Source organism: Anolis sagrei, chromosome 3, assembly GCF_037176765.1.
Source record: "Anolis sagrei isolate rAnoSag1 chromosome 3, rAnoSag1.mat, whole genome shotgun sequence".
Classification (NCBI taxonomy): domain Eukaryota; kingdom Metazoa; phylum Chordata; class Lepidosauria; order Squamata; family Dactyloidae; genus Anolis; species Anolis sagrei.
Window position 1 is genome coordinate 74,707,977 of NC_090023.1, and position 25,700 is coordinate 74,733,676.

The following is a 25,700-nucleotide window of genomic DNA, read 5'->3' on the forward strand; positions in this document are numbered from 1 at the left end:
TGTACTACTGTGGCCAAGACTGACTTCCCAAGGTACGGGCACAGCTGGCACACAAGTTTTAATTCTGCGAATGCTCCCTTGGCCAGTGCTGAAACCAGAAGTTGCAAGCGCAGTGATGAGTCCAAGAGAATTCCCAAGCTGCAAGCCTGTGTCCTCAGGGGGAATGTAACTCTATCCAACACAGGCTGTAACTCTATGCTGTGTTCGGCCTTACAACTGACCAGGAGTATTTCTGTCTTGTCTGGATTCAGTTTCAATTTGTTTGTCCTCATCCAGACCATCAAAACTGCCAAGCACCAGTTCAGGACCCGGACGGCCTCCTTTGTAGGAGGTGGAAAAGAGTAATATAGTTGAGCGTCATCTGCGTACAGATGCATTGAACTCTAAAACTCCATATGATCTTTCCCAGTGGCATCATGTAGATGTTAAACAATATGGAGGATAGTATTGAACCCTGTGGGACCCAACAAAACAATGGCTGAGGGGCTGAGCAGGTGTCCCCCAACAACACCTTCTGGGAACAGCCCTCCAGAAAGGACCGGAGCTACTGCAAAACTGTACCTCCGAAACCCATCCCCGCCAGGCATCCCAGAAGGATACCATGGTCAACGGTATCAAATGTCACTGAGAGGTCCAGGAAAACCAACAAGGACACACTCCTCCTGTCCAGTTCCCAGCGTAGATCATCCATGAAGGCGACCAAGGCTGTTTCAGTTCTATGTCCTGACCTAAAGCCAGACTGTGCCGGATCCAGGTAATCAAGGCCACAACACATTCCACGGATTTGCCCAAGAAGGGAAGATTGGAAACTGGCCGAAAGTTGTTCTATTGGGTGGGGTCCAGTGATGGCTTTTTCAACAGCGGTTTTATTATAGCTTCTTTTAAGTCACCTGGAATATTTCCCTCCTGTATGAATTGCCCTAGAAATGAGTTGTCTTAGTGCTCGTTGATTGGAGTCACTGAGAAAGCCAGGGCATTGTGTGTTAATGTGTGTGTAAACGAGCAAACAAGCTTTGTGTACACATCCATTTGCACACACTTTCTCTGTGCTCTCGCCACGCAAAGCAGCAAAAGCTTGGCAACATATCCTGGCTGCTGAAGCTAAAGCAAAACATGTGCTTTTAGCTGGTGAGCAGAAGAGGCATTCAGGTAATGACACATCGAAGTGTGCCCTTTTATTGGTTGCCCCTGGGATGGATGGCACCCACCGCCATGACCTTATTACTGGTACAGTGTTCCCAGTAGTTAATGCCCATGAAAGAGCATTTCTGATTACATCTAGGCACCCAACCTGTTTTGAAAGCAGTATTTCCAGAGAACCTGTGACAAGGAAGAAATAATTAAAAGCATAGTAGTTTACCTCTAGGCATTAGCCATCAGAGCATCACCTTTTAGGTTGGCCCTCTAGCAAAGTGAAGTAATAATTTTTAGTGGCAGGTCCAGGAAGTGATACTCATTTCTCAGCTACTGTGCCTGAACTTTCCATATGCCCCCATCAATTGGAAGACAAAGCTAGTTGTAAATGGTAGTATAATAGAGCCAAGGCTCACAGGCTGGATCTGTGGGATTTTTTGACAAGTAGATGCTATGGCACCATCTGTCAGCCCCTTTGGACACCTTCTTAATCCAATTGCAATCCCACAATACATGGAAAGGCAAGAGATTGTTTCCAACAGCAACATATTGTTATGAGCAATCCACCTTTTGTATTGTCAAAGCATTCATGGCCAGAATCATTGTGTTGCTGTGTGTTTTTCGGCCTGTATGGCTATGTTCCAGCAGCATCCTTTCCAAAAGTTTTGCCTGCATCTGTGGCTGGCATCTTCAAAGGTTCCACCTTTTAATTCAAAGTATTTTGGGATAGCTTTGTCTACTTGAATATGGAAGACTCTGTTAGCTTTATAAAAGATATATTACTGTTGGTGAGGAAAACTGCTTTTTAAAAGATAGTTAGGTAGCTTATTCATAGTAACCTATGGATGTGAGAGCCGGACCATAAGGAAGGCTGAGTGAAGGAGGATAGACGCTTTTGAACTGTGGTGTTGGAGGAAAATACTAAAAGTGCCTTAGACCACAAGAAGATCAAACCAGTCCATACTCCAAGAAATAATGCCCGCCTGCTCACTGGAGAGAAGGATACTAGAGGCAAAAATGAAGTACTTTGGCCACATAATGAGAAGACAGGAAAGCTTGGAGAAGAGTGATGCTGGGGAAAATGGAAGGAAAAAGGAAGAGGGGCCGACCAAAGGGAAGATGGATGGATGCTATCCTTGAAGTGGCTGGCTTGACTTTAAAAGAGTTGGGGTGGCCACTGCCGATAGGGAGCTCTGGCATGGGCTGGTCCACGGAGTCACGAAGAGTCAGAAAAAGGACTAAATGAATAAACAACAAACGTTAGCTTAATAGAGCTTTCAGTATTTTTGCCTCTGTGAGGTTGTCACCATAAAGAGTGTCATGATGAAAGCTTGTATTTCAAAAATTGCCATCCATCATGGTAGGTAAACCACACAGCTTTTTGCACTACACAGTTATAGCACTATGGTTCCATTTTAACTGCCATGGTCCATCCTGTGGAGTTTGTAGTTTAGTTAGGTACTTAGTTCTCTGGATAAGAATTCTGTATTTGCTGTTGCTGTGTGCCTTCAAGTCATTATTTTCTTATGCTGACTCCAAGGTATCTGAAATGTATCTGAAATGAATGATTTTGATAAGAAAGAACATGTGAATGATATGATTTGCTTTCTAATGCCATGGGACATAGCGCCACAATAATATGACCCCCCCCCCATGTGGGATAATGTTCCAAATGGCACGTACTGCAAATGTGTGCAGCAACGCATATTAAGGGCTTATAAGCAAAGTTGGGAGATACTCCAAAGCAGAGTCTTTAATGTGCATCAGCAGACTTTAATGTAAACAACGGTGTATGGTGAAATGAATTAAGGAGCCCCCAGTGGTATAATGGGTTAAACCCTGTGCTGGCAGAGCTGTTGACAGAAAGGTTGGTGGTTTGAATCTGGGGAGTGGGGTGAGCTCCTGTCAGTCATCTCCAGCTCCCCATGTGGAGACGGAAGCCTCCCACAGGATGGTAAAACATCCGGGCATCCCCTGGGCAACATCCTTGCAAATGGCCAATTCTCTCACACCAGAAGCGACTTGCAATTTCTCAAATCACTCCTGACATGAAAAATAATAATAATTAAGGAATGGATGCCCTTAAAGTCCACCCATGAACACTGTGCTGGTGGGGGGTGAGGGGAGGAAAAGGAGTAAGAAAAACATAAATCCTCCAGGCAGTGAAGCTGCAGATCCTATGGATCCTGGAGCTGCATTGAAGGCAATATCTGTGGAGCATGTGGGCACTACCCAGGCCTGATCATGTTCCAGGACTTCCTGAGTAATCAGCTCCACCTTAAAATCATTTTCTTCTCTGCCAATTTTTAAGTGGTCAGAGTAGATATGTCCAGGGTTGGCATATGAATGAAATGTAATGCCTCCACCTTTGTAACTTCTCAACAGATGGCAGTACTGGTATGCAGCAGATACTGGCTTGTTCAGCAGACTCTCCTCTACAGTTCCATTTTGGTGGGAAGCCTTAGCATTGAACGGTTGTGTTGTTAAAGTGCCAAGTATGGAACCCTGCACAGACAGTTGGTCAATGCAACTTAAGCAAGCAACATGCAGTCACTGAATTTTTGACAGCAGAAGGTGTCCCCTCAAAGGAGATTTATCAGAGAATGCAAACTGTTTATGGTGATTGTGTTGATGTGACTACTGTGCATCGTTGGGCGAGTAACTTTCAAGATGTCAAGGTGGAAACATTTAACTTGCATGATAAACGGTTCCGGCCCAAAATACCTTTCGGACCGCATCTCGGCCTATGAGCCCACGAGGGCCTTGAGATCGTCTGGGGAGGCCCTTCTCTCGATCCCGCCTGCCTCACAGGCACGCCTGGCGGGGACGAGAGATAGGGCCTTCTCAGTGGTGGCCCCCCGGCTGTGGAACACCCTCCCTGTGGACATCAGACAGGCGCCCTCCCTTATGTCCTTCCGGAAGAGCCTGAAGACATGGCTATTCGAGAAGGCATTTAACTAAATGCTACAGTAACTGGAAATGACAACTGGAACGGAATATAGACTACGAGATTGGTTATGATTCTATGATAAGACGAAGCGGATTATTTTAGTGTAATTAGATGATAGTGTACTAGTGATATGTGTTTTTTGTCGCTGTAGTTTATTGTGAATTATGCTTTTATATGTTGTACACCGTCGCGAGTCGCCCTAGGGCTGAGAGCGGCGGTTAACAAATGCAGCAAATAAAATAAATAAATAAATAAATAAACAAAGAGTTGGATGTCCTGTGGCAGCAACCACCGAGTCTCACAAGCAAAAGATTGACAGATTGATTCAGGACGATCATCGTATCACTCTGAGAGAAATTTCAAGCATAATTGGCATTTCACGAGAACATGTGGGTCACATTATTGCTTTGCTTGGCTATCAGAAGATCTGTGCACGATGGGTTGCAGAAACAGAGTGTTGACTTCTTCCGTGATGGCTTCAGAAAACTTGTTCATTGTTGGCAGAAATGTATCCAATTGTCTGGTAATTATGTGGAAAAGTGAATAGTGGTAGCTAAAGAGCACATCCTAAGGATTATTTCTGCATTTGATTTATTAAAATATTTCCATCAAAACCCAAGGGGGCATTACTTTTCATTCTACCCTTGTACATCAAAGACTATTTGATGGCAACAATCAACAACTCCATCCTGAATGTAGATTCCATTTATTTTGGAAACTACATTCTGGGGGCCCTTCTACACAGCCCTATATCCCAGAATATCGAGGCAGAAAATCCCACATGATCTGACTGTGGACTCAAGATAACTCAGTTCAAAGCAGACATTGTGGGATTTTCAGCCTTGATATTCTGGGATATACTTTACTTAGGCGATCCCTCATTGGCCGAGCAGGATACTCTTCCAGGATCAGTGTTCTGGTGGGTCCGTAGGTGACTGTGGAGCCCTATTCTTGATCTGCATCTTCTCCTGCAGTGAGGGTATTGGTTTCCAGGTAGAAGGTGGTCTCGATCGGGGTTGGCTTGACGCGCTTTCCTCTTGACACGTTTCTCTCTTTCGCCCTCCATTCGTGCCTCTTCAAATTCTGCAGCACTGCTGGTCACAGCTGACCTCCAGCTGGAGCGCTCAAGGGCCAGGGCTTCTCAGTGTCTATGCCAGAGCTTTTAAGGTTGGCTTTGAGCCCGTCTTTAAATCTCTTTTCCTGTCCGCCAACATTCCACTTTCTGTTCTTGAGTTCGGAGTAGAGCAACTGCTTTGGGAGACAGTGCTCGGGCATTTGGACAATGTGGCGGGTTCAGCGGAGTTGATGGCGGAGGACCATTGCTTCAATGCTGGTGGTCTTTGTTTCTTCCAGCATGCTGACGTTTGTCCGCCTGTCTTCCCAAGAAATTTGCAGGATTTTCCAGAGGCAGCACTGATGGAATCGTTCCAGGAGTTGCATATGATCAGGGGCGGCTCGTCCATTACGCGAAGTAAGCTGTCACAGAACACTTTTTTATGCCAGGGGCGCAGAGGTGCCTCTGTAAATGCCCCTCGACCGCCACTTGAGGAGCGCCCCCTCAGCTCACAATAGCCCTAGCAGTCCGGGGGGAGCCTCAGCTTTCTTGCCTCGCTTTCTTGGCCCAAAGGGGCCAAGCCCTTGAGCCTCACCTAGCCCATCTCGTTTCTGCTCCACCTGGCCACCGGGTGCGCGAGCAGAGCCGGCACTCAATCATTCTCCGCGTTCGATCCCTTCCCCATGACTGGCTCCCTTTCCCGATCCCCCAGTGCTCCACCTGCCTCCTCTCCTCTCCCCAATCCGCGGGTGGGCCAAGGGACGGAGCCGCCGCGCCTGGCCCGCTTCGGGTCCGGAGGCGTATCTGAAGACCCCAGCGTGTGCTCCAAAAGTCGCCTCTCCTCCTGACTTTCTCTTCAGCCATTGGGACCAAGAGAGAGAGAGAGAGCCCCCTCTGGCTGGAGGTATCTCCCACCTCCGCTCCCTCCTTTGTTTTTGCGCCTACCTTCAGGAAAGGTGGGCATCTCCACCTCCGTCTCTCTCTCTCTCTCTTGGTCCCAATGGCTGAGGAGAAAGTCAGGAGAAGAGATGACTTTTGGTGCACACGATGGGGTCTTCAGGCACGCCTCCGGACCCAAAGTGGGCCAGGCAAGGGAGCAAGTGCAGCAAGTGTAGTTACTGGGATGTATAGTTCACCTACAATCAAAGAGCATTCTGAACTCCACCAATGAAGGAATTGAACCAAATATGGCACACAGAACTCCCACGACAAACAGAAAATATATATCAATGATTGGTTGGGGGGGGGGGGGGCAAAATACTGTTTGCTTACCATTGAAAATTACCTAGAGCTGCCTCTGCATGTGATGTCTGTAGACAGTCCACGTCTCGCAGACATATATCAGGGTTGGGAGAACAAGAGCTTTATAAACATATTCGGCCGGCTCAGTTTTTAATAATGTCCTGTTGTATTGTTATTGCTGTTGTTTTTCTGCTGTAACTGTTTTATTTGCTATATATTGTATTGTTGTATTGTTGTATTGTGTTGTGTTGGGCTCCGGCCTGTTGTAGGCCGCATTGAATCCCTTGGGAGATGCTAGCGGGGTACAAATAAAGTTTAATAATAATAATAATAATAATAATAATATCCCAGGATCAGGCTTTCTGTTTATCCCAGATTATCTGGCAATGTGGACTAATATAATCCAGTTTAAAGCAGAAAGCCTGGGATTCGATTCTGGGATATAGGACCTGTCTGGAAAGGCCCATCTTGGGCAGAGATGTCTCAAAACCTTGCAAAACTGTAACTCCAGTGAATCCAATAGCGTTGCGCCTTGGCAGTGGTATCAAAGTGCATTAATTCTACGGGGTAGTCACGCTCTTGGTGTTGGTGCTGAGTCTGCGCCCAGCTCAGCGACCAAGAAACCGGTGAGCCCGAGAAGCGCGGCGGAGGAAAACAAGAGCACGTTTACCTGCAAAGAGCAAGCTCCGCCCCCCGTGCCTCCCCAGCCAATCCTGAACGAGGGGGCGTCGCGGAAGAGCCAATGGGAGGCAGAGGAATTGGTCCTGAGTACCTGGCGTAGCCCCGCCCCCTTCCCTGTCTCTCGCTCTCTCTCCTGAGGTGCTTTTGCTCGGGTCCGTCTCCTGTCCCGCCGCCTGCTCCTCCTGCACCTCCTTCTCTGTCTTGAGCTTCCCCATCGCGGTTCTGCTGCTTCTCCCGACCTTTCCTCCGTCCCGGATTGCAGCCTCGGGGAGGGCACATGGCATGCCTGATGGCAGCTTTCTCCGTGGGCGCTGCTTTGGTAAGTGGGTGCCCCCCCTCCTCTCTTTCCCTCCCTTCCTAAGGCTTCATTCCTTGCTTTCCAGGCAGCAGTTGGATCATCCCCATCCCTTTTCTTACACTGTGCTGGATCATCCTCATCTCTTTGCCTGTATTTTCTCCTTGACCCCAAGTGTGAGCTGGATTCTTTTGAGAGGGGTTTGCTATGAGTTTTCCATGTTCCAGAAGCATTCACGCCTGCCGTTTCGCCTACATTTATGGCAGGCATCCTCAGAGGTTGTGAGGTTTGTGGGAAACTAGGAAAAGGGGGTTTATATGTCTGCGGAATGGGAATGTCCAGGGTGGGAGAAAAAACTCTTGTTCTGGACAGTCCACGGATATATAAACCCCATTTTCCTAGTTTCCAACAGACCTCATAACCTCAGGATGCCTGCCATAGATGCAGGCGAAACGTCAGGAGAGAATGCTTCTGGAACATGGCCACACAGCCATAGATGCAAGTGGGGTTTATATGAATGTGGAATGATGCCCAGGGTGGAAGACTCCTCCTTCAATTAGGAGTGTCGGGGATGGGAAGTTGCCTGCCTTGGGAAGGGGACTTGACCAAGCCAAGGTGTGTCTGTGCCTCTTTCTTCTGAGGCACCTACAGACACAAAGACATCCCACCCCTCAACCTCTCCCAGCCTGTTTGGTTTCTTAGCCTATCTCTGTGCCCTCCAGGTCTCTCTCTCTCTCTCTCTCAGTGTCTCTCTCTTTCCAAACCTGTCACAGAGACAAGCCTTTTGTGTTGAAAACAAACAAAACGGGGGCAGAGAAAGAAAGAGAGAGAGAGAGAGAGAGAGAGGTCTGGAGACTGAAGAGCCCAGCTGGTTGGCTTGATCACCCTTCCTAAGCTTCCTGGTGAAAAGCCAGAGAGATAATTCTCAGTCAGGGGATGCAGAGGGAAGGGAAGGGAAAGGGACCTGTTAGTTCACCCAAGCCAGAGGGGAGAGGAGGGGCTTGCAGACCCCCCCTTTCCCCCCCCAAAGTGACCCTGAGAAAGGAAGAAAGAGCTCTGAGGGAAGGGGAAAACCCCACTTCTCTTTAATCTCAGCTTTGCTGTGATGGATCAACTCTCACTTTGAGCAGCAGGGTGTTTGCATCCTTGTCTATCCAAGGAAAGAAACTAGGAGCATCTCTTCCTCTTTTGCATTCATTCATTCATTCACCTTTGACCTGGTGCATCTATCAGCTTTGGTAAGGAAACATCTCTCAGGATTGTATTATCAGAAGGATTTCATGGCCGGAATCAGTAGGTTACTGTAAGTTTTTTTAGGCTGCATGGCCATGTTCCAGAAGCATTCTCTCCTGACGTTTTGCCCACATCTATGGCAGGCATCCTCAGAAATTGTGAGGTCTGTTGGAAACTAGGAAAATGGGGGGTACACCCTCACAATCTCTGAGGATGCCTGCCAGAGATGCAGGCTAAATGTCAGGAGAGAGTGCTTCTGATATATCTCTCAGGATTGTTTTGTTTTGGCTTTTGTTTTTCATTCTGTGCTCTTTCCGATTTCTATCATTTTAAAAAATAGTTGATGCAAATCCAATGTAGATATATTTATTGACATATGTACCAAATGAGGGATCTGAATCCATTCTTTTCACCCCAGGGATGGATTCTGCTCTTCTTCCTCCTTGGGCTTTGTGAACCCACAAAGTTGTGCAAGGCAGGTTGTGTTGTCATCTTGCAGTACACGGCTGGTTTATTTTGGGGTGTTTTGTTTTGCTTTTTTTTTTTTTTTTTTATCTTCCTGGCATTTACATCATCTTGGATTTCGAGTCAGCTGCACAGAGCAGGGTTTGACCGAAAGTTACCTCTGCCTTGCTGCTCAGGGAAAAAAAGATAGAGCGGAGGGAAGGGAGGGGGGAATTAGATCGAGTTCTGAGCATGCGCAGAGCCTCGCCGCCGCATCCTATGATTTGAAAATAGATTCACCCAGGCACTTGCCAACCTTTCCAGCCCCTTACGTAATGGCAAAAGGTAGCCAAGTAGGGGGTTTCCTTTAAGAGGAACTTTACTGGGTTGAATGAAGGGTATAGGTTTCTCATATCGGTTATTTTGGAACAGAATGCATTCCTTGCTCAGCCCTTCTCTGGGCTGAAGAAATGCAATCTATATCAACATTTAAAGCTGGTGTCTAAAAGTAAAGGTAAAGCTTTCCCCTGACATTAAGTCTAGTCCTGTCCGACTCTGGGGAGTGGTGCTCATCTCCATTTCTACGCCAAAGAGCTGGCATTGCCCGTAGACGCCTCCAAGGTCATGTGGCCAGCATGACTGCATGGAGTGCCATTATCTTCCTGCAGAAGCGGTACCTATTGATCTACTCAGACTTGCATGTTTTTGAACTGCTATGTTGGCAGATGCTAGGGCTAACAATGGGAGCTCATCCCGCTCCCCAGATTCAACTTGCCAACCTTTTCATCAGCAAGTTCAGCAGCTCAGCAGTTTAACTGCTGTTCCATCAGGGGATCCCAAGTAACTGGGGTCTACTTATCTCAAAAGGAAGTGGGAAAGCTTTGAAGCGGAGAATGGTTATAAACCCCAGTTTAGGTAGCCAATGTCAACTGCAGACATATTTGAGTTGTCATTAACAGTACAATAGAATGAGTTGGATCCAGCCTGGGGGACCATTTAGTTGATCCATTGGAATCAATTTCCCTGTTTTCAATGAGCCTAGGTAAAGGTAAAGGTAGTCCCCTGACATGAAGTCCAGTCATATCTGACTCTGGGGTGTGGTGCTCATCTCCATTTCTAAGCCGAAGAGCCGGCGTTGTCTGTAGACACCTCCAAGGTCATGTGGCTGGCATGACTGCATGGAGCGCTGTTACCTTCCCACCGGAGCAGTACCTATTGATCTACTCACATTTGCATGTTTTCGAACTGCTAGGTTGGCAGAAGCTAGGGCTAACAGCGGAAGCTCACGCCGCTCCCCGGAATCGAACCTGCGACCTTTCGATCAACAAGCTCAGCAGCTCAGTGCTTTAACCCACTGCGCCACCAGGGGCTCCTTCAATGAGCCTACCCTACATATAATTCACTCTGCACCCAATAAGGCCTCATTTACACTGCCATATAATGCACCAACTTTACAGTTCACAGACATAATTCAATTAAACCACATTATGTGAGTCTACACAAGGCATGGGCAAACTTGGGTCCTCCAGGAGTTTTGGACTTCAACTCCCACTATTTCTAACAGCCTCAGGCCCTTTCCTTTTCCCCCTGAAGCGGTTGTGGGGGAAAAAAGAAGGGGCCTGAGGCTGTTAGGAATGGTGGGAGTTGATGTCCAAAATACCTGGAGGACCCAAGTTTGCCCATGCCTGGTCTACACTAACCATGTGATGCAGATTCAAACTGCATTATATGCCAGTGTAGAAGGAAATCGCCATTATAATATTTAAGAGACGTGACTGATTCAGAGAAACGTATATCAGAACGAGCGTTTGTTTGTCTCTGACCCCACTTCACGAAGTAATACATCCTTAGGTTGACTCTGCATTTTCAGTTTCACTAAATATGATCCAGACCTCCTCCTCCTTCTTTTTGAATTGTGGGAATGAATCTCCTCGTGTTGAACAGATCTATGTTGGGATGTTGAGGGCAGTTTACTAACCAGAAAAGAACCTCTTGAAAAGATAACCTGAGCATCCAAGTTCACAAATACATGTGTGCCCATTTCAACATTTGGTATTTTGAATTAAAAGTTTTCAGGACAGTTGATATGTCTTGGCTTTTTCAGAAAATCATAATACTTGGATAAACATAAACAAAGCGGACAAAAATAGACATCAAAGGTGTATGATTTGTGCTCTGGCAGTGTTACATTTTTAGAATTGCTGTAATGATGATTGACCCAGAAACAAGAGAAGAGAGGATTCTGTGTGTTTAAAAATAAAGTATGTAGAAGCTATGTAATGTTGAATAATCAAATAGTGTGGCACTTGAATTTTGGGAAGAAATGTCATTTAGAGGTGTCATTAGAAAGGAATAGTGCCTTGTCGAGTTTATCAAGTTTGCTAAATTTGACTGACACTTCAACCAAAGAGGAAAAAGTAGAAGAATGCAAAATGTGTTGTCAAAGGCTTTCATGGCTGGAATCACTGGGTTGCTGTGAGTTTTCTGGGCTGTATGGCCATGTTCCAGAAGCATTCTCTCCTGATGTTTCACCCGCATCTATGGCGGGCATCCTCAGAAATTGTGAGGTCTGTTGGAAACTGGGCAACTGAGGTTTATATATCTGTGGAATGTCCAGGGTGGGAGAAAGAACTGCTGTCTGCTTGAGGCAAGCATGAATGTTGTAATTGGCCACTTTGGTTAGCACTGAATGGCCTTGTAGCTTCAAAGCCTGGCTGATTCCTGCTGTGGACAAGTCTACATAGGGGTCACCAAATGCAGTGCCCTAACACGAATCAAGGAACATGAAAGGTACTGCAGACTAACTCAACCATGGCAGAGCACCCGATGAACCAACCTGGACACAGCATATTATCTGAGAACACCAAAATGCTGGACCACTCTATCAACCACCATGTTAGACTACACAGAGAAGCCACTGAAATCCACATGCATGTAGACAATTTCAACAGAAAGTAGGAAACCATGAAAATGAACAAAATCTGGCTACCAGTATTTTTTTTAAAAAAAACCCTCTAAAATCAGAACAGTAAATAAATTTCTCTTGGACAGTCTCCTGTCTAGGGTTCATTGAACTCAAGGCAGCAGTCTTCAAGTGATCTCTCTGGTGTGCTTCAAGTCTTTAGGATCAGCTGTCATTGCACTGTATTATCTAGGGTCCCTAATATTTAAAGGCCGCAGGCACAAAGAGATGCTAGCACAGTGGTTCTCAACTTATGGGTCCCCAGATGTTTTACCCTTCAATTCTCAAAAATCCTAGAAGCTGGTAAACTGGCTGGGATTTCTGGGAGTTGCAGGCCAAACCACACAAAGCAGCTAGCAGATTATGTTAAATTCATCTTGATTTCTCAGATACACCTTTCACCATAAGGTTCTGCATAATGTTGGTAGTTCTCTTGAGGCTGAGACTGTCATTCCCCAAGGTGTGGACTGTCATTCTCCCAGTTATGGGCAATATGAACATAGTTGGACATTTTCTCTTTTTATCCTGAGCAATCCCCTGTGTTTTTAGAGGTGATGCTTACTTTTACGGGAAGTGTTCTTTATGTTGGATTTGCTGCCATATGAAAGACAAACACAATTCTGCCTGTGCTTTATTGAACAAAACTCACTGAGAGGACCTGATAGAATAGTTGTTCTCAACCTGGGGGTCCCCAGGTGTTTTGGCCTGCAACTCCTAGAAACCCCGTCCAGTTTGCCGGCTGTTGGGATTTCTGGAAGTTGAAGGTCAAAACATATGAGGACCCACAGGTTGAGAACCACTGTGATAGAACTCAATGACCAAACTGCATTTTACTTGATGACATGTCTATATGGAACTGTTAAGGCAGGGCTTTGAGGGCATAGGTCTTGGTGCCCATGTGCCACAGCCTGACCAAAATGGATGGAGACCCAATACTCCTAAGACTGCTAGTTGCTTCCTGTTTAGCAGGAAGAGAGTGCCAGGACATTGTGCACTGCTAGGTGAACACTGGTTCTCTGCTTCCCTGGCTCTGTCATTCCTTTCTTTTCTGAAAATCAGTTTCCTCTTCAGTAAGAAAAGGTTTTTTATAAGGAGGAGGCCAGGTGGACAAAAGTGATGGTTAGGCCTCACTAGAAAACCTTTTTGAAAACAGAATTTACCTGTTTTCAAATCAATATATGCTATCTAGAGATTATTTTTATTTGTGGTTTGCAATAACTTGCAGAAGCCAAGGAAACAGAGACGGGAATCGTGGGAATTAATAATTAAATTGCATGTGTCTATTTGTCTTTATCTAGACATACAACTATCAAATAAAAATGTCTTCATCTGCCCTCTAGAAGTGCCTCATCCTTCTGAAACAGCTGGATTATGATTTATGTGGACTAGCATATTGTTTCACCACAGAAGGTAGAGGACAGGAATAAAAGGAAACCACATTGGCCTGCATACCCCTAGTCAGTCTCAGTTAGAGTTTGGCCTTGCATGGTCACTATTGAGTTCCTGAATGGTGAGTCAGTGTGTAGATTATTCAATGGAGTATTTACACTTGTCAGGACTAAAACAGATTTTTTTTCTGTGAGTGAGCCCTTAGGTTGTGGCTTTTCTATGTGGAAAGTGATTAATGCAATAATGATTGATGTAAATGAATATTGGAATTGGAATGCACCTTCTTTTATGAACAGTTATGGTTTCTTCTCAAGTAGTTATGTAGCCCTAAGACCAAAAAGGATATGCAACCTCGTTTAGATTATTCTTTTTTCTCTTTTGTTTATTTTTAACAGTGCTAGTAGGTCATGCTGTTAATGCACTAGAGCAGTGGTTCTCAACTTGTGGGTCCCCAGGTGTTTTGGCCTACAACTCCCAGGTATCCCAGCCAGTTTACCAGCTGTTAGGATTTCTGAGAGTCGAAGGTCAAAACATCTGAGAACCCACAGGTTGAGAACCACTGCACTAGAGTAAATATTTAGTGGATATGCTTTCTTTGGGACAAGCTTGTGGAAATATTGACTTGATTTTTACCTCTGTTCTAGAACGCGAACAATTCTGCACCTGCTATGCCTGAGCCAAAGTCAGTATGTGTTTCTGTGGATGAAGTTGTCTCCACTGGCACAGACACACAGGATGTCCATTTACTCAGTGGTCATTTTAAAAAGGTGGACAATGCTTTGACGGAAGCCCATCGCTTCTCCTACCTTCCACGGAGACCAGCTGTGAACATTGAATTCAAAGACCTCTCCTACTCCGTCCAGGAAGGACCTTGGTGGAAGAAGAAAGGTAAGATAACAAGAATTTCATTGCAACTAGCATCCTTGAGGTGAACAGTAGAAACTAAATGGTAGTAAAGGTCAGAAGCAAGATGTTCTGAAATAAAAACAGCACAGAAAGTCTTCTTTGTAAGATTTCAGCTTTTATTAGCTAACATACAGTCATCATGCTTGCAATCCTGAGTGCTGCATATATATTTAAACAAAGTGGTTTGTGACCATTAAATATAAATGAGCGCTTAAAGGAGAAAACTAATGCAGAAGTTGTGTCCCCACTTTTGATTGTTGTGATGGTTTGCCTTCAATCACTCACCTTGGTTCTTAGCAATGGCTAGGACATAGTTCAGCTTCAAATAGTCTCTCATCGTAATGGAAAGAAATCTTTATATCTCAGGTTCGTTTGCTGATTCATGAATAAATGGTTTGAAGTAGCAGGGGGGAAATATAAAGAAAATCCTTGACCACTGATAGTTAGCAATCGTAGATTGGGAATTGAGGTGAGTAAATCAAGAATAATCCTCAAGATTGCCTAGTACCTTTGGCAATATAAAATAATTTGTAAATTTAGGCTTATTCCAGAAGAGGGTCTCCAAGTATTACATTTCTACCATAAAGTACAAGTGAAACTCCAGTTGATTTCCCACAAAATCATATATATTGTACTTTAGTTCTGTGTATATCCAGCTATGTTCTGTTCACATCACTATAGCATGAATTCATTCTAACTGTTTATATTGGCATTGTTTCATGATGCTGTATTAGGTTTTTTTTAAATTGGCTTTTAAATTATGACGAAAAGGGCTCAAAATATTTTTAATGGGCTCAAAATAGTAGGCTTGTGCATTCTGGGTACACGTTGACCCATTTTGTGTGCCAGCTTTTGGTGGGGGCCCTGATTTTGGGAGCCTCCTGAAATTGGGAGGGTAGATAACTGTTTTCACTCTGGGGTGCTGAAAGATCCATTTTCTAAAGGCCATTGGATTGGGGGGGGGGGGAGCTTCCCAGGCTCCCTTTCACATCATTTTAGGCATTTACGTTCTACTGTAAAGGAGAGGCGCTCAGCTGCAGGCAGGTGTGTGCTTTGAGGAGGCTTCTTATCTGTTTCTTACTCTAGAGAAGGCACTTGGGTGCAGGCAGGCACATGCGCTTTCTGGGCCTGCATGGTACACATGTGTTTCAAGACAAGGAAGCAATTTTACTTCAGAGGAGGCGCTCAGCTGCAGGCATGCATGCTGCTTTCTGGGCCTGCATGCCACACACACACACTCTTTCCAAGGCAAGTAGCTTGCTCACAAAAAGCAGGCGAGGAGCCGAGATCAACTTCCACTTGTTTTAATGTTGAGCTGATTTTCGTATTGGGGGGGGAGGAGGGATCCTGTTACGTGCTCTTGAAGGCAACATAAGTAATGAAAAAACGAATGCAACGAAGGAAAACAGGTGCACACACAATTCTAGAAAATAGTACTGGAATGGTAGGTATTGGGCTATGCAATCAGCCCTCTTCACATTTGCTGGAACTTGGAGCATAAGACCACAAAGTGAAATAAACATAAATAAAGCAGTAGTTACTTTTTCACCTGAGAGAACATTTCTCCAGGAAGTTTTAGATCTTCCAGCACAACACTGTGACCAATGTCCACTGGAAGCTTAACAAAGATTGCATTGGAGGACCCAAAAAGGTGTTCTCTCTAGGAATCTGTAGGTCCTCCAGCATAACTGGAGGAAGTTGACCATAAAGTCAAACTGGAGGACCCAGAGGTTCCCAGAGACAATATTTTTAATCAAGTCTGTGAGTAATCAAATCTGTTGTTCATTCGTTCAGTCGTCTCCGACTCTTCGTGACCTCATGGACCAGCCTACGCCAGAGCTCCCTGTCGGCCGTTACCACCCCCAGCTCCCTCAAGGTCAGTCCAGTCACTTCAAGGATGCCATCCATCCATCTTGCCCTTGGTCGGCCCCTCTTCCTTTTGCCTTCCACTTTCCCCAGCATAATTGTCTTCTCTAGGCTTTCCTGTCTCCTCATGATGTGGCCAAAGTACTTCAACTTTGTCTCTAGTATCTTTCCCTCCAGTGAGCAGTCGGGCTTTATTTCCTGGAGGATGGACTGGTTGGATCTTCTCGCAGTCCAAGGGACTCTCAGCACTTTCCTCCAACACCACAGCTCAAAAGCATCGATCTTCCTTCGCTCAGCCTTCCCTAAGGTCCAGCTCTCACATCCGTAGGTGACTACAGGGAATACCATGGCTTTGACTAGGCGGATCTTTGTTGACAGTCTGATGTCTCTACTCTTCACTATTTTATCGAGACTGGACATTGCTCTCCTCCCAAGAAGTAAGCGTCTTCTGATTTCCTGGCCACAGTCTGCATCTGCAGTAATCTTTGCACCTAGAAATACAAAGTCTGTCACGGCCTCCACGGTTTCTCCCTCTATTTTCCAGTTGTCAATCATTCTTGTTGCCATAATCTTGGTTTTTTTGACGTTTAGCTGCAACCCGGCTTTTGCGCTTTCTTCTTTCACCTTGATTAGAAGGCTCCTCAGCTCCTCCTCGCTTTCGGCCATCAGAGTGGTGTCATCTGCATATCTGAGGTTGTTAATGTTTCTTCCAGCAATTTTCACCCCAGCTTTGCATTCATCCAGCCCCGCACATCGCATGATGTGTTCTGCATACAAGTTAAAAAGGTTGGGTGAGAGGATGCAGCCTTGCCGTACGCCTTTCCCAATCTTGAACCAGTCTGTTGTTCCGTGGTCAGTTCTGACTGTTGCTACTTGGTCCTTGTACAGATTCCTCAGGAGAGAGACAAGGTGGCTTGGGATGCCCATCCCACTAAGAACTTGCCACAATTTATTATGATCCACACAGTCAAAGGCTTTAGAATAGTCAATGAAGCAGAAGTAGATGTTTTTCTGAAACTCCCTGCCTTTCTCCATTATCCAGCGGATATTGGCAATTTGGTCTCTCGTTCCTCTGCCTTTTCTAAACCCAGCTTGAACATCTGGCAACTCTCGCTCCATGTATTGCTGGAGTCTTCCTTGCAGGATCTTGAGCATTACCTTACTGGCATGAGAAATAAGGGCCACTGTACGGAAGTTTGAGCAGTCTTTCGCATTTCCCTTTTTTGGTATGGGGATATAAGTTGATTTTTTCCAGTCTGATGGCCATTCTTGTGTTTTCCATATTTGCTGGCAAATGGCATGCATCACCTTGACAGCATCATCTTTTAAGATTTTAAACAGTTCAGCTGGGATCCCATCATCTCCTGCTGCCTTGTTGTTAGCAATGTTTCTTAAGGCCCATTCAACCTCACTCCTCAGGATGTCTGGTTCTAATTCATTCACCACACCGTCAAAGCTATCCTCGATATTGTTATCCTTCCTATACAGATCTTCTGTATAGTCTCGCCACCTTCTCTTGATCTCTTCAGCTTCTGTTAGGTCCCTGCCATCTTTGTTTCTTATCATACCAATTTTTGCCTGAAATTTACCTCCAATGTTTCTAATTTTCTGGAAGAGGTCTCTTGTCCTTCCTATTCTGTTGTCTTCTTCCACTTCCATGCATTGCTTATTTAAAAATAGTTCCTTATCTCTTCTGGCTAACCTCTGGAATTGCGCATTTAACTGGGCATATCTCCCCTTATCCCTGTTTCCTTTTGCTTTCCTCCTTTCTTGGGCTACTTCCAGTGTCTCAGCAGACAACCATTTTGCCTTCTTGGTTTTCTTTTTCTTTGGAACGTACTTTGTTGCTGCCTCCTGAACAATGTCTCGGACTTCTGTCCATAGTTCTTCTGGGACTCTGTTTATTAAATCTAGTCCTTCAAATCTGTTCTTCACTTCCACTGTATATTCGCTAGGAATGTTAGTGAGATCATATCTAACTGGTCTGTGTATTTTCCCTGATCTCTTTAGTTTTATTCTAAATTGGGCAATAAGAAGTTCGTGATCTGAGCTACAGTCAGCCCCAGGTCTTGTTTTCACCGACTGGATGGATGTCTGCCACCTTTGGCTGCAAAGGATGTAGTCAATCTGATTTCGGTGTTGACCATCTGGTGAGGTCCATGTATAAAGCCGTCTTTTAGGTTGTTGGAAGAGAGTATTCGTTATACACAGCGAGTTTTCCTGGCAAAATTCTATCAGCCTGCGTCCCGCTTCATTTTGTTCTCCCAGACCATGCTTGCCTGTGATCCCTGTTGTCATTTGACTTCCCACCTTGGCATTCCAGTCTCCTGTAATGAAAATAACGTCTCTTTTTGGTGTATTATCCAGTAGGTCCTGCAGATCCTCATAGAACTGATCTACTTCTGCTTCTTCAGCAGCTGTGGTTGGGGCGTATATTTGGATCACTGTGATGTTGAAAGGCTTTCCTTGCACTCGAATTGAGATCATTCTGTCATTTTTTGGGTTGTATCCAAGCACCGCTTTAGCGAATTTCTTATTAATTATGAAGGCTACTCCATTTCTTCGATGTTCCTCTTGTCCGCAGTAGTAGATCTGGTGGTCATCTGATGTGAAGTGGCCCATTCCAGTCCATTTCAGTTCGCTGACCCCCAGAATGTCTATCTTTAGTCTTGACATCTCACCAATAACAACATCCAATTTGCCCTGGCTCATAGATCTTACATTCCAGGTTCCTATGGTGTGTTGATCTTTAGAGCATCGGATTCGTCGTTCACCTCCAGTACCGTCGGCCGCTAGCCTTCCTTTCGGCTTTGAGCTAGCTGCGTCATCACATCTGGGGCTAGTTGAACTTATCCTCTGCTCCTCCCCAGTAGCATTTTGGCCATCTTCCGACCTGGGAGTCCCATCTTCCAATGGCATACCGACATATCTCTGGTTGTACTGGTCCATTTAGTTTTCTTGGCAAGGATACTGGAGTGGTTTGCCATTGCCTTCCCCAGGGATCACGCTTAGTCTGACCTCTCTGCCACAACCGTCCCGTCTTGGGTGGCCCTTCACGGTTTCGCTCATGACATCATTGAGGTGCTCAAGCTCCAGCGCCCCGACAAGGCGGTGATCCTTTGCTGGAGGTAATCAAATCTGCAAAACTCAAAACCATAAAAGTGGGTGACTGTGCATTCTTCATTTTTTTTAAGAAAAAAAGGTTAATCAGGATCAGCTTTAAATCCCTCATGTTTCTTTTATACATCAATTTTATTGGGCAGCAATGAGAAGCAATAATGAGGAAGGCAGGAAGAAAATGATTTCTATCCCAAAGCAGTAGCATGTAGCATTGAAATTTTTAAGTGACTTTAATTACTTTGGAGAAACAAGAAACTAAAAGGTTGTTGATCTTGGCACTATAAGTGTAACTAATTACTTTTTAAAAAGTTATTCAAAACCCTTGTTATAAATAGGGCTAAATCTGAACAGGGTGAATGGAAAACCTAAGAGTGGTCTAGGGTTCCCAAAGGATCATCCTCTTTGAGCCTTCGCTTTCATAAGTATGCTTGAGCCCAGCTTTGTGACACTGCTAAATTGTTTGTTGAAATGTGAGTTAAAGGTAAATTTAGTAAAATTTAGGAAGTGGTCTATCTGTTATGTTGAAACCATCTGTAAAGTTGTGTTTAAATGTGGAAATGCTGGGAAATTATGAAGGACTATACTCCTGTTAATGTCATTTGTATGATTAAGATAAAAGACAGTTGATTATTATGAACATTCTAAGCTGACTTTTAGGCCCCCTCTACACTGCCATATAAAATCCAGATTATCTGCTTTGAACTGAATTATGTGGCAGTGTAGACTCGTATAATCCAATTCAAAGTAGATAATGTGGATTATCTGCTTTCATAATCTGAATTATATGGCAGTGCAGAAAGGGTTTCAGTCTTATTTGCACTCTGCGCTGAAAGATCCTATAGTTTTGGTTTGGGGGCAATGAACCAAGATGCTTCCTGCACATGAGCAAAGAACCATTTTAAATCTGGTCTTTATCTAGACCAGGCATGAGCAAACTTTAGCCCTCCAGGTGTTTTGGACTTCAACACCAACAATTCCTAACAGTTGCTAAGCTGTTAGGAATTGTGAGAATTACTGTCCAAAACACCTGGAGGGCTGAAGTTTGTCCATGCCTGGTCTAGACTCTAGTGACAGACTTATCTATCTTGGGGACTCGATCTTGAACTCTTGAATGACCTGGAGATGTCTGTTTCACTACCAAACAGACATCTCCCCAAAATTTCATCTACCAACATACCCCTACTATTGTACGCAGATGCTGCTGCCCTCATATCCTACACCAAGGTAGGACTCAAGTACATCCTGAGGGAATTCTATCCATACTGTGAGTAAAACTAGCTAAAGATAAACTATAGATCCTGGGCAAACACAAGGATAGTAAGATATTTTCTTACTCATCCCTAATCTAAGACCTATACTATGATGCTAGTTCACATCACTGAACAGAAAATAGGAACAAAATACTAACATTGTTCTGGAGTATTAAAGTTATACATTGCAGGAGAATGTTCGAGTTATAGCTATGTTTTCTTCAAGTGATATGTTTCCTCTGGGGAAAAAGAAGATGCATATTGATATTCCCAGTAGGAAGTAGACCTGCAGAGAAAACTACACTAGAGAAAATAAGGCTTGTGTCACATATTTTAATGAAGTAATGACATTTCCTCATGGGATTGTTATCTATTGTATAAAATAAAAAGGCTGTATGCTGACAATATGTTTCAGTGTTTGCTTTAATGCATGCTGATCTTGATGCAGGAGTGTCTCAATCAATTCCACTCTCTGGCAAGAAGTCAAGCACTTGTCATATACAAAACAACACTATAACATCTAATTGAAGTTTTGGAAAATAAATATTTTTCTAAAAACAGGGAAATAATTGATATTGAGAGAAAGCATGATCCCGTATAGTATATGTTCTTCCCACAATTTTTGTGTGTGCTAAAGAACAATATTTTTTGTTATTGGTCTTCTTGGAGGGAGGGATATACTTGGGGGATGGGGGGGGACAACAAATCCTTAGATATTGAATTGAATTGTCTTCTTGTTTAACTTCAGACAGGAGGTTTCATTTGTGAACTTTCCACACAAACCTTTCAGTGGCACATAAAATATCACTGAATAGACTGTGCTGAAATAGAAACTGGATTTGTTAACTTGCATAGACTTCTATCACATAATGAATCAGTGGCTAACTCCTCAGGTGTTAAAAACAAAGGGAACAACCAATTTCTTTAGCCCAGGAAGAGCATCAGCACAACAACACAAGCCACAAGTAGAGTATAGGCTGTGTGTGCTCTGAGCAAAGTTCTTCATCAAAATCAGAATCTCTGTTGCTATGTAGAAAGTTGTTGACATGACCTGATATTCTAAAATTTATTATTGGTAATGTTTTCGGTCATGATTCATGATATAGAAATACTTGTCCCTCATGAACAACTTTGATAATACGTATAAAAAAATAAAATTCTGCAAAAAGTAGTGACCTGTTGGTATTGTCAAATACAACATATAAGCCCCATGATGTTTTTTGTTTGTTTGTTTGGCAATGTGATTGATTTTAAACTGATAATGAAATAACTCTCAATGAGTGGGTCATAATTATTCCCATGAATGTGTATGACTCCCATATATGAGGGTTCAGTACCTGCAGCTTAACCTATCAGTATCTAACAAAATATGCCCTCCATAGGAATTGTCTACCTTCACCAGATAACTTCCAACAGAAGCATACCGTAGAATTATCATAGAGTCACCCTGGAAGACCTGGCAAATTTCTGGAGAGGATGCCAATTTAGGAATTTCCCTTAGGGCTCCAGGGCAACTCTAAGGTAACCAGTGACAAAATCCTGAACCAAGGGTTTCCATGTAAGGCCCTCATATCCTCTCGCTGTTTAGGTATTAGACTGGCCTGAGCAGTTGAAATGGGGAAAAATACATCCTCAACCATTGGCTTCATTTCATATGTTCCTCCCAATAGACAGGACAGCCCAATAGACAAGGCATTTCTTATTCTGAAATCACACAAAGTATTGTTGCCTCCTCTGAACTGAACAGTGTGTGTGTGTGTGTGTGTGTGTGTGTGTGTCAGGAGCGACTTGAGAAACTGCAAGTTGCTTCTGGTGTGAGAGAATTGATTGTCTGCAAGAACATTGCTTCTCTCATGTCCCTACATGTTCCTTCTCTCATGTCCCTGAATGAGAAGCTGGAGCTGACTGATGGGCACTCGCCCAACTCCTTGGACTCGAACCTCTGACCTTTCGATCAGCAATCCTGCAGGCACAAGATTTTAACCCATTGCACTACCAGGGTCTTACTGAACAGTTAATGAAATAAAGTGAAATGTGTTTGGGAAAAAATGAATGAATGCACATGGCACCTAGCTTATTTATAGTGCAAAAAATTAAAAGAACACTATAATATTTAAAATTAAGAACAATTGTGACTACCATAAGATTACCAGTACTTCAATGGGAAGTGGGGCCTGCTTTTGACTGATAAAATAGTCAAGTTAATTAGGACAGTTACTGTTGTGTGTCTTCAAGTCATTTCAGACTTAAGGAGGTCCTAAGTCTAAAGTTTAGAGCAGGGGCCAGATAAATGATCTTGGAGGGCTGCACCCGGTCCGCAGGTGGGCCTTAGTTTGGGGACCCCTGCCTTATGCATTACACAGGCTACAACTCTCCTCATCCTTCACCACTGGCCATGTTATGATGGAAGTGATGGGGGTTGCAGTCCAATGGTGAGCCTGTATGAATTCATGATGTGGTGGTTCGAGTGTTGGATTGTGACTCTGGAGATCTGAGTTTGAATCTCTACTTGCCCATGGAAAGCAACTAGGTGGTCTTGGGAAAGGCACACTCTCTTGACTCAGAGGGAGGCATAGGCAACCCTATCTGAACAAATCTTGCCAAGAAAACTCTGTGATAAGTTTGCAGTAGGGCTGCAATAAGTCAGAAACAACTTGAAGATGCACAACGATCCAATCCTCACTTCCTTTTTTCTCTTTCTCTCTGACTGGTAATGAGACTCATAGATTATGTTTGAATATATCAGAAAATAGTAATCTAAGGCAATTTCTAAAAAGTTTTTAGCTGTTTTGTTTATCTATCTATCTCTTGGAAGTTCACCATTATCCCCAGAGGAAGTAAACACCTGACTGCCAGTTCCATGGTTCTATGGCTGTTTCGTTATAAGATTCAAAAGCCTGAGATGAAGTAATTTACTATGGCTCCTTCACTATTACTTAAAATATCTGGTGGGGGATGTAGACGTCATAACAGACTACCACCATTGTGGTCAAAAATTTGAGTTGAAAACACCTGGTTTCTGTATAAAACAATTGTTGAGATAATATTACACATTTGTTCTGACATATTCATTTGAAGAAGCACATATTTTGTTCTGTCCTTCCCCCTGCAATATTGTATGCCTTGAGCCCTTCAATAATGTAAATGATCAAAAATAGGATTTGCTCCATATTCTTTGCTAATCCTGCTAGAAGAGGCAAGAAAAGCTTGCCTCGATCATAGCAGGTGCACTGCAGTGGAGGTGCCGCATGAAGCAGCTCTCTCCATTCCTGCTCGGTTACTGTCGGTCAATGCACTATAGTAACCTCAAACTGTGATGCTCAGGCAGTGACGAAGCTGCACTGGATTGGTTGCAATTTGACTGTTGCTAAGATGAGAAAGGGAAAGAATGTAGAGCAGCAAGGACCAAATGCATTGCGAGGGAAAGAGATATTTCTCTTCAGCAGAGATGTGTGTTTCATCACTTGCTGTCACGTTGGAAACTGTGTTTTTCTAATAGAACAAATGAATTTTACCTGATTGGTTAAGAAAATAATTACATTTTGAAACAAGGGGAATAACCAGCTAGCCTGAACCAATTGCAAAAATACGAAGTGTATCACAGAGATACATTTAATTCCTTTCAGGAATTATTTTTCATAATATTTATCTTTTTATTCTAATCTCCAATAACATAGACTTTAAAAATATGGCTTTTTGTGTCAGGAGCGACTTGAGAAACTGCAAGTTGCTTCTAGTATGAGAGAATTGGCCATCTGCAAGGACATTGCCCGGTTCTGTTACTGTCCTTGTGGGAGGCTTCTCTCATGTCCCTGCACGGGAAGCTGGAGCTGACATATGGGAGTTCGCCCCATTTTGTGGATTTGAACTGCCAACCTTCAGCCCACGGGACACCCAGATGTTTTACCACCCTATTGAAGGCTTCTCTCATGTCCCTGCATAGGAAGCTGGAGTTGACAGGCGGGAGCTCCCCCTGCTCCTCCCAAAATATTGCTAAAAGGACTGCACTGCATTTTAGCATATGATCTATATAAACATGAATTGAGCTACCGATTTAATTAGAATGTGATGTCAATGAAAGTTCTTTTCTAGTCATTCTCATTTTTCCATCACATAAGCCAAACAAAGACAACAAGAAGGAAAAACAATAACATCTAAGCCTAGTTCTTGTTAGCTTCATCATCTTTATAAACTGCATTGTCTTAATATGTCCAGGAAAATGAACTGAAGATGAAGGATTTCATTGGGGGAATATAACTCACTTTTCCATTATTCCCTGAGATTGAGAACAAGGAGACCCATTGTAGATTAAGTGGGGGAGGATCCCAATTTCGAACGACCAACAGTCTTCAGGTGTTTATAACAAGCTAACGTGCACAGTTCATCTTTGGGATGATCTGCCAGGCATCCCACTGAGAATTTAATCCACACCCACTGAGTACTTTGCTCTATCCACTTGAAGTGGTTTTGTGGCAATGCAGTGCATGAGAGTGTTTGTTTATATGTGTGCATGCATTGTGAATAATGGTTGCATTCCTGAGCAGTGAGCCCAGTCTGAACCTATAGATCAGGAGTCTTCAAACTTTTTAAGTGGCAGGTTGGTTCACGGTTCCTCAGACTGTTGGGGAGCTAAACTATAGTTTGGGGGAAAAATCAATGAAAGACAAAATAAAAATTTAAAATGAAGAACAATTTTCACTAACATTTACTTACCCATCTTTCAATGGGAAGTATGGGCCTACTTTTGGATAAGTTAATTAGGATTGTTGTTGTGTGCTTTCAAGTAATTTCAGATTTAGGGAAAACCTAAGTCTAAAGTTTAGGGCAGGAGCCAGATAAATGACCTTGGAGGGCCGCATCCGGCCCATGGGCCTTAGTTTGGGAACCCCTGCTATAGATGGTCATTATAAGCTAAAGAGTATGTCTAATACCCAACCTCTGTCTATGATGTAGGCCAGAGAAAAAAAGTGCCAGGTAGTGCTTATCTCAACTGAAAGGGCTTCCTTCACCTACCGTATGTGCTTCTAGGACCCCAAGATCAATTCATATATCTGAAATACTAGAGCTACAAGGCCACTTCCCTCAAAGAATTCTCAGTGTTGCCTGGCTGGTATTCTTTCAAATCCCACTTCTTATTTCCTTGTCTGAGCTGAGTAGTGAACCATTCCTTTGCC

General features: G+C 43.9%; 1 protein-coding gene across 2 annotated transcripts in view; it reads left to right on the top strand.

Annotated features, from left to right (window-relative positions):
- Window positions 1-7,164: 7,164 nt before the first annotated feature.
- ABCG1 (ATP binding cassette subfamily G member 1) overlaps window positions 7,165-25,700 on the top strand; it is a 62,005-nt gene continuing 43,469 nt past the window's right edge. The window contains exons 1-2 of one of the 2 annotated variants that reach the window (XM_060770286.2): window positions 7,165-7,380; window positions 14,029-14,272. In XM_060770286.2, coding sequence (XP_060626269.2) covers window positions 7,339-7,380; window positions 14,029-14,272 — 286 coding nt within the window. In that variant the 5' untranslated portion in view covers window positions 7,165-7,338. Of the gene's footprint in view, window positions 7,381-8,266; window positions 8,595-14,028; window positions 14,273-25,700 lie in introns of those variants that run through there. The other variant, XM_060770287.2, reaches the window with a different exon arrangement.